The 12,048-nt window shown below is 35.0% G+C and overlaps 1 protein-coding gene across 4 annotated transcripts in view; it reads right to left on the bottom strand.

The window, feature by feature from the left end:
* The window catches only part of LOC117692238 (putative leucine-rich repeat-containing protein DDB_G0290503), a 1,014,555-nt gene that overhangs the window by 566,635 nt on the left and 435,872 nt on the right, over nt 1–12,048 (bottom strand). For 2 of the 4 annotated variants that reach the window (XM_066071030.1, XM_066071032.1), the window contains exon 3: nt 176–304. In XM_066071030.1, the coding sequence (XP_065927102.1) occupies nt 176–304 (129 nt within the window). Of the gene's footprint in view, nt 1–175; nt 305–820; nt 1,768–12,048 lie in introns of those variants that run through there. The other 2 variants (XM_066071031.1, XM_066071033.1) reach the window with 2 other exon arrangements.

The following is a 12,048-nucleotide window of genomic DNA, read 5'->3' as shown; positions in this document are numbered from 1 at the left end:
AATGAACGGTTATAGCAAACACGCTTATAATTAATTGACGCTTAGAGCGAAGTGGTTTTCATTCCCTGAGACTTTATTACTTGATGTAAATTTGACGGATATAACGAATTACGTTTATAAGGAAGTCGCCCGTCCCTGGCACTTCGTTATAAGCGTGTTTTACTGTGTATCTCACCATCGATTGATTTTGACAACTTTGTTTGAGCCGTTTCCAAAGATGCTAAAGCGGATGAGAACGTCTGCTGTGTATGTTCAGACAGTGTGAACTGTGTATCAAACCTGGCAACTGTTCTGTTGAGGTTTTCTGGAAACATAATAATTACACATAGTAATCTAATACATGATTTTGTATTGAAACATTAAAACATTCAAGTATAGATTTATTTACTATAACAAGTTTGTCTTTTATGTGATGTAAAATAAATGACCTATGATAATTTGTGAAACCAGAGATTCCCACAACACTACATGTACATGCATAGTAAAAAGCATGAAGGAAAATCAGTTGTGTTGTTTTTTATTTTAAGCCTGATGATTCAATGACGACGCGTTGATTTCGCTTCGCACGAGGAACGAAACGAAAACAACCTTTGATTTTTTAATCAAGGTATTGACATTGGAATTGAAAATCTTTGGTGTTTTAATTATTATGTAAGTATCAACATTAAAATAAATAAAATAAAAACAATTGAAACAAATTAAGAAAGAATTTTCAATTAACTTTGGCGGTCACCTTAAATATCCATGAGATAAATTTTTAAAACATAGATGCATGTAAATACATTTTATTTCTGTAAATACCTGTTATTTCTGTAAATACCTGTTATTTCTGTTTGGGAGTCCTGTAGATTCTGTACAAATGATTTAAGATTACCAAACTCCTTTGTTAAAGAATTTTTTACTTTCAAACTTTCAATTGATGTGTTCGAATGGCGTTCAAGTTCAGAGTATTTCTTGTCTCTCGATTCATTTTCAATTTCCGTGCGTTCCTTGAAATCCAACAAGGTGACCGAGAGGTATCGCACTTCTATTTTGATATCATCGAGAACAGCGTTTGTTTTGTTAAACACTTCCTGTCTTTTGTCGTCTGATTCTTTTTGAATGACGTTCAGCTGTCCGTGCAGAGCACTAACGTTGTCACTAACGTTCTGAAATTTCGTTTCCAGCTCCATGCTCTTGGCCTGACTGATTAGGTTACTTTTCTTTAGCTGGCCATTTTCCTGCTGAAGAGAATTAACCTGAATGTTTAATGCATCAACCGTCCGCTGTAGTTCTGATATTTTTGTTTCACTTGCCGCAAAACTTTCTTTCAAAATGCTGATGTCATTCACCAGAGCATGGACATTCTTGACCAAAGCGAGGCGGATAACGGTCTCTTGGTTAATCATCTGTCGTAGGAAGCTTGTTTCGTAACAATCCGGTGTTTTGTTTTCCTGTAATGTTGTTGCCTTGTTGTTGTTGTCAGTAAGACGCGAAGAATCTGCCTTCGTCCAAATAAAACCAACACACATCGCTAAAATAATGACCAATTTCATTGTTCGGCTTTGTTATTTAGGTGCTGTCCTTTCTGACATATATTATTTTTCAAATAATATCTGCAATATGGATCAAAAAGGGTCCTTCACTACAAGGGAGTTTTACAAATAAAGATTATTCCCCAAAAGTAGACACGACAGTGCTGCAAACAGGCGAGAAGATTCTGACGTTTATAAGACGATGCCTCGTGCCGGCTTTTAGCTTTGGAATGCCTAAGTTCATCTTTAAAACCAAACTGTTTAATAAAAATAGTATAAAAACTCGAATGAACTGCCAAAGTACTTGGCGCTAAAACAATGACGTAAATGCTTTTTGAACTATTGCAAAAATGTATTCCATGACTGATAGTAACATTTTTGTTTTAATATGTGGATGCTTCTTATCAATAGAAGTATAAAAAATACACTTTGCTTGTTTTGAATGACGTTTAAGATCATCTGTTAATTCTCATACGTCTTTCAGGCGATAGTCGTCTGACGCAAACAATGTTAATGGTGCCTTTGTAATGGAATGTATGACGTAAAACGTCTACATTTCTGTTTCAGTTTAGGATATTTATTGTAGACGTGTCCGGGTTTTTTTGTCAGCGTTTGATGTTTTGTGTTTGTTTTAAAGAAAGCATTGCTAATGCACCTTTTCTATTTTTTTGTAGAACATTTCAACATTATAAACATACTTTTCAAGGAATTATATTAATATCTTCAAAGAAAAGAATCGCCTACTAAAAATACACGCAAATCAAGTTTTCATTCAATTCATCGTTTGAAAATGAAATATCTATTATACTTTCATTAATAACACATTGTTTTATATACCATAAATTGCGCTTCGTTTATTCTATTTTGGTTATTATTGCATACCAACTTACTCTTACTGCACAACATTAGTTTTGATGTGTATAGATTCATTTTAGTTGAGGAACAATTTGCACGACTGATAAAGGTTACTTGTTGACAAATTTGACTTTTGAGAGAGACAAATTATCACTTATAAATACGTGCTATACATGATTTTTGGGAGTTGATTTTAATAAACTCATCTATGCAGTTACTCTTGCAAACCGGAAGTAAAACAGTGTTTTTACCTCAGCACAAATCATCGCCGTTGTCACGACTTAGTTCTTGAAAATAATTGATAAATTCGATGTAATATATGCTGAAGCATTGCCTTTCAAGGAACTTATTATTAATACCTTGAAGATAGTCAGATTTGAAATAATACGAACAATTTACATATTGTTTGTAGTTGTATGTATTCCTTCGCCAGAGTTCAATAAAGTCTTGTTCAACCCAACGCTCGGCTGTCTCCGTAAATCTACGACAAGCAGAGAGTCTCTCTTGCTTGTCGGAGATTAGCGACGACAGCTGAGCGTCGGGTTGAACGAGACTAGAGTTCAATATTGCTTGGATCCATACAATTTTTCAGAAATATTTCGATAACTTACATAGTTTGTTGGAACTAATTCTATCTTTACCTATCACAACATGATTCATATGGGATTTTCTCAAAATTCTTGTCGGTAAAGTCTGAGAATTCATATAATTAATTTGTACGTAATTCAAATAAAGATTAGAAACTACTTGCCTTGCAAAAAAACATATCGTTGATTTTAAACTTCAGTACTTTGATTTAAGAATAAGGTTACACAGAATCTAAATCTTATTAAAGGTCATTTAGTTTATTTTCTTTAAATGCTCAAATATTGCTTTTCTTCATTGGAAAAAGAGGAAAATTTGGCATTTGTAATCATTTTGATAATCCCTCTCTCTCCATCTCTCCCTCTCAATATTCCTGATATAAATCGAATTTACAGTTTGAAACATTTCAAATACATTGAATCGATCAATGACAGTAACAAGTATTAAGCAAATTAAGTATGTAATAATTTTTTTTAAAAATGCGCACTACCACGTTAGTCTATCAAATGATGCTTATAACTACTTAACTGCCGCCAAAACTTTTTAAACAAGTCTCGTATTAATATTTTTTCATTCCATTCAAGGTCATCTGGGTCACTCAGGTGACCCATTGCAATTGGTCGTCGTTCGTCGTCGTGCGTTGTGCATCGTCCGTTGTAAATTTTACACGTTTAATTTCTTCTAAAAACTACAATGCCAATTGTTACCATTTTTAGTTATAACCTCTTAATCTAAATTGTAAAATCTATTACTTTGCCACCCCAAGGCCTCAATGGCGGGATCAAATATGCTAAAAATAATAATAATAAATGTTTAAGCCCTCCACCAAAATTGTGAAAATCAGCGGTTATGGGTTCAAGCTTTAGGATGTGTTCATTGATAAAGAGTATTTAATCTTTAAATTATTGTTTTTTACTCTCAAAAATATTTGAGAAAATCTAAATTCATGTCATGTTATGATGTCCATGGAGTCATTTATCTAAATTGTGAAATACATTGCCCATGAATCAGAATGCATGATTATAATGTCAATGAACCCCTCGAGCTAAATTGTGGAATCAATGGACCGTGGGTCAGGGGTTCAAGCCCTATTGTGCACGTGGTGGCCAATATGGCCATAAAGTGAAATTGGTTAAATCATAGAAAATCTTTTCCTCTTCTCCTATATATATACAAAGAAAACGAAATGCATTGTTATTACGTCAATAACCCTTACGTCAGGGGTTCAGGGCTTAGACAATATAGCAATATAGTTCAAATATATATTTCCCTCTTTACCTTCACAATCGTAGGAAATAATCAAAATGCATTGATTTAATGTACATTTTACTGCCTATGGGGCAGGGTTAAAGCTTTTATAAAAAGTGGGGGGGGGGGGTTGACAAAATAATCATTTAGTGAATATGTATTATTTGTCTTAGGTCATATAAAATAACCGTCTGTCCGATCGGTAACCTATTGCTGTCTGTCGTTTGTCGTATATTATTTTTCATCTTAAATTTTTTTCAGTTTCTGTGTAATGTATGCTTGTAGCAATTAACTATTTAAAATTATGTTCGTTTTTGGTATATTTCTGTGTGAGCTGTGTGGTATAAGGGGTGGATCTGTGTGTTTTAGGTCACGTGACATTGGGATATAAATAGTAATTGCGCGGGTTTTGTGGTCATTTTACCGCTCGTTAGGACGTGGTGAAGGAGTAATGGCTACCAGTAATGCAAGTTCGGATCCGGACATACATATGTCTGATGATGTTTTATTGGGCGAGGCTAGCGGTGAGCAACTTTCGAATGACGATGCTGTGTCTTTGTTTAATTGTTCTTTACGAAAAGCTTTACAACAGCAAAACGAAGTTATTGTGAGTTCCATTATGAAGCAGTTAAAATCTCAGCCAAGTGAAAACCGCGCGAACAGGTGCGAGGAACACGAGGAATCGGGAAAAGGCGGTCAGTTTGACTTCAAGCATAGGCGTCGGAACCGGGGGGTTGGGGGGGGGGGGGGGGGGGGTTAGGGGGGAGGCTTAGCCCCCCACTTTTTTTGCAAAGTTAAACCTAACCATTAGGCACATACATGTAGCAGCATAATAGGGGCTTCAGCACCCCACTTTTTCTCGCAGTGAACATAATTGATCTTAATTGACCTTAATTGAAAACATATTGAAATATTGAGAAGTTGGAGTTATAGGAACACCCCCCCCCCCCCCCCCCCCACGGAATAGGAATTTCATGATTTGGGAAGAAAAATTTTGGTAGGTAAGAAATTTTTTTTGGAACTATAGGTACCCCCCCCCCCCCCACACGGATTAGGATTTTCATGGTTTTTGGATTTGGGTTTTGTCAAGATTTCTGAGGATTAGTCTAGCCCCCCCCCCACTTTCAATTTGCTTCCGACGCCACTGTCAAACATGAAGGACACAGAATACAGCACTCATTTAATGCCGAGAGATTGGAGAGGTTGAGTGAATTGAAGATTTTGATAGCGCATAACTACTTGGGAAAAGCAGAAGCGATTATTGATAAGGAAATTGCTGAATTGCGTCAACGTAACAAAATTCTAAAAATAGCGGACAGACACGGGTGGGACACTGTGAACGAGTATTTAGACGATCCATTGGCCGACAATAACGACGATGCGATAAAGTTACGGGGTGCTGTTAATCGCGCTGTCTGCAAGCGAAATTATCGTGGAAAACCATATTCTTACATTGGTCAGGCTCGCAGACAAAATGCATTTTCTGCCAATGACTTTTTTCGTGACTTCAGCCAAACGTTTGCTCCAGGAAGTTCAAAACCACTAAACCAAGCGATTATGCATCAGGACAGCAAGTATTCTATGACCGAAAGTGCTTCTTTTGTCGACAGAGCGGACACAACGTCAGGGATTGCCCCTTCTCCAGAGGACAACAAGTGCCAGCGCCTAACGTTAACCCCGCGGTCGCATCGACCTCAACATGCTCAAGTAGCAAGCAGTAGAGGAGATCAAGTTGAGTATAGTGATAATGTTTGTGTAAGCAATTCTTATGAATATGAGCTTAATGCAGATACAATTATTTCTGTAAAATCTCGATTAAAAAGCTGTGTATATTTTGGAAAGACACGTCCGCTAATGTGTTTGTGAAAAATACAATAGAGTTCGGTTATGTAATACCATTCATTCAATCGCCTCAAAAAGCGGTCTTAAAAAATAACAGGTCAGCTCTTATTCATAGTGATTTTGTTTATACAGCTATTGATGATCTTTTGTCCTCTGGTTGCATTCATGTAGTATTTGAAGATAGTATATACGATGTTAATCCACTTACTGTTTCAGTTAATGCTACAGGTAAGAAAAGGTTGGTGTTAGATTTACGACATGTCAATCAATTTGTTGAGAAGCAAAAAGTTAAGTTCGAGGGGGTGAATGAAGCATTCCAATATGCAAAGAAAAATAAGTACAAGATAAAGTGTGATTTAAAATCCGGATATCATCATATATTTGGGGTTTGAAAATCGTGGAAATAAGGTGAAAAAACAAGGTTTTTTTAATTTAAAGTTTTACCATTTGGGCTGTCGTCAGCAGGTTATGTTTTTACAAAAATAGTTGGAGTGTTAGTGAAGTACTGGAGATCATGTGGCATACCAGTGATAATGTATTTGGATGATGGTTGGGTGTGTGGTGATTTTAAAACATGCAAGTCTGCATCAGACTTAGGTAGCAAGGGACAGTTTCGAATAAAGTACCCGAAAATTGAGAGTTGCTGTACTTGAAGGCTTATGAGTGTTGCTAAAATTCATGAAATGATTTTTAATGATTATCATTAGTTAGAGGGGTGTCTCTTGTTGAAATTGATATGCAATATGTAGGCCCCTTATATTTGGTACATGTGAATCAGAAGTAAAATGCGAAACCTGCGGCTATGACTGTTGTGTTGACTTTACACAGTGAAATTGAAAGTTACAGACGGGAGGTAAAATAACACGAAAAGTAGGTGGATAGTGCAACATGCACGCGGTACGGAAGGTCAACCCTCTGCAGGGAATTAGCTGGGGGAGGTCTAAAAAGCTGAAAAATCATGAAAATATGAAAAATCTCATAAAACCCAGTATGCAGAGAATTTTACAGGTTTTGACTAGTAACTTTCTTCAGAAATTGGTGATTGGCCTTATAAAGAGTGAATTAAAGGTATTTGTGATGAATGGGAACAGAGGAAATTCTAGTTACAGAGTTCCGAAGACATGCGTCCCTTTGCTACAGTGAATTGTATAAAAAAAACTGCCCCTGCCACCTTAATACAAGAAATTTTACAAAAATCAGGGTTTGTTCTAAATACTGAAAAGTCAGTTCTTGAACCTACAAAAAGCATCGTGTGGTTAGAATTTCTTTGGAATATGGAAAATGGTACGTTAGAGGTTCCTGTTGAAAAATTAAGGATATCAAAGATATTTTGACAAATATATTGGATAACAAAAGTAGCATATCTGCGAGAAGGTTGTCTTCCATAGTAGGTAAGATTATTGCATTAAAACCATCCTTTGGAAAAAGCACAAACTTTCTTTCTTTCTTTCTTTTCTTCCTTTCTTTCCAACTATGTTCAGAAACAGTGATATTGTTCAAAATAAGAATATTTTTAGTAACTTTGTGTTTTGAACTTCCTGTTACATGTACTGTATTGCAAATAAAGACAACTTTTTTTTTACAACATATATGCACATGTTTTAGTTTTTCGATTTAGAGGGGTAGGCTAAGTTCTTCGTCTTCTTCGATCTTCTGCTTTTGTTGCTGTGTTCGCAGCTTTTTGAAGGGACTGGGATATGCGCGGGGCGTGGAAAACATATACAGAGAAAATATCGGGATTCAGCTTTTGTCGACATTTCGGTCCGCAGCTCTGCTTGTGTTTTTTAGAAGATGAGCGGTTCAGAAAGCATTGTTACGAATACTGTTTTCCTTGTTATAAAATAAATGGGCGTGTCGTATTTAACAATTGACGTTCGATACAAAGTTTAGAATATTCCATTCAAACGAAAATTTTTACCACTTCAATGCGCTTCATTGTAATTTTTTCAGATGCAAGTTGTTACGCTGGCGTAGGTTTTACTTGCGAAAGAAATGAAAAAATTGTACATTACAGGTAGTATGGTTGATGAGCTGCATCAGCTAGCAATGAGTATTTTCGGTGTATGTGTAAAACATGGAATTTTATTAGAAGTGCAGTAGATACCAAGAAATTACAATGATTGTGCTGATAGTTATAGCAGGATTTTTGACAAGGATGATTGGAGTGTATCAGATCATATATTCAGATATTTTGGAAAAATTTGGGGTCCGTATACTATTGATGTGTTCGCAAATTGTAAAAATAATAAGGTCACCAGATTTTATTCAAAATATTGGAATCCAGGTTAAACAGGTGTGGATGCTTTTGCATATGACTGGTCTGGAGAAAATTGTTGGATAGTACCTCCTCCTGTTATTGTATGTAAAGTGTTAAAACATATGCAGGTGTGCCATGCACACGGAACATTGGTCATTCCAAAGTGGTTGTCATCTTTATTTTTGCCGATGTTTGGAATAAAAGTAAAAAACGTCACAAGAGTATGTTGAGTACAAAAGTCCTAAACAATTTTTTAAGTCAGGGTCAGACAAGTCAAGTATATTCGCACAAGAAACGTTCTTATCTAATGTATTGGTGATAAAAATTGATTTTAGATAAAGATTAAAAGAGCAGAACAAATGTGCATATGATACATGATTTACATTTATTTACAGATCTTCAGTGACACTTGGAGTGAAATCAAGGACATGGCAACAGAAGATCAATTTAAATCGGCGGATTTATCGATATTTAGTATTATAAAAAATGCGAAAAGTATTAATACCGTAAAGCAGTATGAAGCATATTTTAAGCGATTTAATCAGTGGTGCATTTCAAAAGGAGTCACAAGTTTTCCGGCAAGATCAAGTGTGATAGCTATATTCTTGAGCGGATTAATTCAACAAGGCGTTTCCGAGGCGGTTTTGTGTTCGTTCTTTTATAGTATAAAGTGTTACCATGATCTTCATTGTGCGTTATATAATCCATGTGATGATAGTGTTATTCAAAAATTAATGGAAGGAGGAAAACGAATATTGTCAAAACCTTTGAAGAAGAAGGAACCAATTTCTTCCGACATTTTAGAGAAAGTCATAGATTTATTTGGAGACAGAGAGAAAAACCGTGATTTATGTAGTGTGAGAACAATAGCGATGCTGCTTCTTGGTTTTGCAGGTTTTCTTAAATTTAATGAGCTTACTAACATAAAAGTGAAAAACATAACTTTCAAAGATTTGTATATGAACATTTGTGTCGAGACAAGCAAAACCGATGTATACAAACGTGGAAATGAAATAACAATAGCAAAGACTGGAGGGAAGTTGTGTCCTGTTTCGTGGATAAAGCATTATTTGTCACTAGCCGAAATCGAAAACAATTCAGAGGATTATATATTTAGAGCAGAGTGTTTTTACAAATCTTCTGAAAAATATATGCTTTGTAAGATTAACAAACATATATCGTATAAAAGTGCTCGAGAATTACTGATGGAAACATTAGAAAAAGTCGGAATAGATTCAAGAGCGTTCGGGATACATAGTCTAAGAAGTGGAGGTGCTACAGCTGCAGCTGAGAAAAATGTGTCGGGTCGTCTTATTAAAATACATGGTCAGTGAAAAAAACTGATTATTCCAGGGACAATTATATCAAGGACTCTGTTGATAATAAATTAAAAGTGTCTAGTAGTATTTTGATTAAATGAATTTGATAATTATATGTTGATTTGTTTTTACAGTTTACAGTCGTCATCTCTTTGTAGGTTCTACGTTCTAACGAGCAGCAATCCATATTCATGAGTTTGTTATTTTTCGATTGATTCAGCATATTCATTTCATTATAAAGTATAATTATTTTATATTCGGACGAACGGAGTGAGTGAGAATAAATTATAATGGATTATAATACTATATATACAATACCTTGTATACAGTATGTATATAGTATTATAATCCATTATATTACTATATACTATATATACAATACCTTGTGTAAACCTTCCTTATTGATTTATTGGATTAGAGCTTTAAATGCTACATGTATATATAAATATAGCCAGGCAAGACGTCAAAGTTGTTGATTATCTTTGAGCGGTACATGCACGACCATGCATACATGTTTAACAGAGCAACTGCCCGGCGTTCGCTATAACTGAGGAACCTGCAACACAAACTTTGGCGAGCGCTCGCAAACTTCGCCTCTGATGAAAGTAATGATTTATTTATCAAACCTGTATACACAAATACAGGTAAATGTAATCAGACATAACGTATACTGTAATATGTTCTACTGATTTCATAAGCATGATATTTAGCCGAATAATTTGACGGGTCATCGAAATTTAATAGCACACGTATAGGCTTTATCATCTTCGAAGATGGGGCTTACATGCGCGGATCTAAAGGGGGGGGGGGGGGTTCGAATCTCCCTGAAAAAAAATCAGACAACGTCTGTATTAAAATTGAATTCATAATTAATCTTTAGCAATCCTTTAAATGCATCATCTGTATTAAAACTGCATAAATTATAAATCTTGAGTAATCCTTTTAATTAATGTTTTATCATGTCAAGAGTAACTGTTTATGTACTCATGAATGTTTTACCTAAAAATTAGTCATTATCTGCAATGATTATCAGCTGGACGCCGGTGTAATGAAGAACGATGACCCACGTAGAGTAATGACCGGGGATCATTTTTCGACATAGAATAATGACCCCCCCCCTCTTCGTTGAAGAATAATTAGATTTTTCTGAAGAAAGAAAAATGACCCCCGTAGAAAAATGACCCCACCCCCCTGTAAACAAGAATAGAAATTGGTTATCCCGTATCCAAGATACGACTTTGAAATACTTGAATTTTCACTCTGTTCAACTGATTTTGAAGATATAAAACCGAACTTGTAAAAAAATCACTGTATATAGTTTTTCATACCCGTAGCAAGCACACACAAAACACTCTTACATTGCCACTTGATTGTTAACAGTTACGTCATTTCTTTCGTCGACATATGGCGGGAAATGACGGAAAAAAAAAAGAAAAACAAATTCGTAAACAATGAGGATATTGTGTGATAATTACCAAACAATAATAATGAAAGAATAATTGTTGAAATAATATAAGCAATATTCATTGGTGAATGAATTGTCAATCGAAGAATGATACACGTATATATTTTTTTGGAAAAAGACTAAGGAGCCAGGTAACTTAGGAATATGAATACTTATTTATATTTCTGGGGGAAAGTGATCATTTTACGTTAGTTATTTTCTTCTACATATGTACGTAATGCATGAACATCGATATTCTAAACATTTATTGTAATGTTGTATTTGTGATCATGAATAGACTTTATTCTTTTAGAGCAAATGTGTGAAGAGTACCTCACAATATTAAATCTTAAATAGATAATAAAAACTAATCAATTATAATAACAAAAGATTGCTTCTAAAAGCGTTCATAAGGGGTTCGGGCTCATATATGGGGGTTATATCCCCCTTTGATTTTGATCAGACGATCTTTACTGCATCTAAAGTTGTGAATGCTCATACAAACTATTGATGCATTAATCATCTTGATATTAATTAAACTAGGCCGATGATAAAGTAAAATATATTTTATGTTCGAATACTCTCACTACTATGACGATTTTCCCTGTTGGCCGTTAACTTCTACTGGCGTAATGGCTGCTATTAGTGCCCGCTAACTTCAGCTTGGTTATTATGCCTAACAGTTGAGTAAACTTCTCATAATTTTGGTTTCATAATTAATTTTGGGCGATGCACTTGCAGAGCCAACAGTTTGTACACTGTACTAGGGGAAAATCGCAATGGAAGTATAATTCATGAACAATATTGAGTCTGCTCTTTCGAATTCATCGCCAATAAACAGAATATTGTTTTATAGTGTCTTGTATCTCGACATATTTTAATGTGTTGTCACTAGTGATAATGAGATACATGTAAATGTAATCGTTAAGATGACAACCATACACCGAAGCAATACGTCAGTATCTTATTATAATGGAAGGATTT

Source organism: Magallana gigas, chromosome 9 (assembly GCF_963853765.1).
Source record: "Magallana gigas chromosome 9, xbMagGiga1.1, whole genome shotgun sequence".
In the NCBI taxonomy this organism is placed as follows: Eukaryota; Metazoa; Mollusca; class Bivalvia; order Ostreida; family Ostreidae; genus Magallana; species Magallana gigas.
Note: the sequence above shows the minus strand (reverse complement) of the source record. Positions and strands in the feature narration are given on the sequence as shown.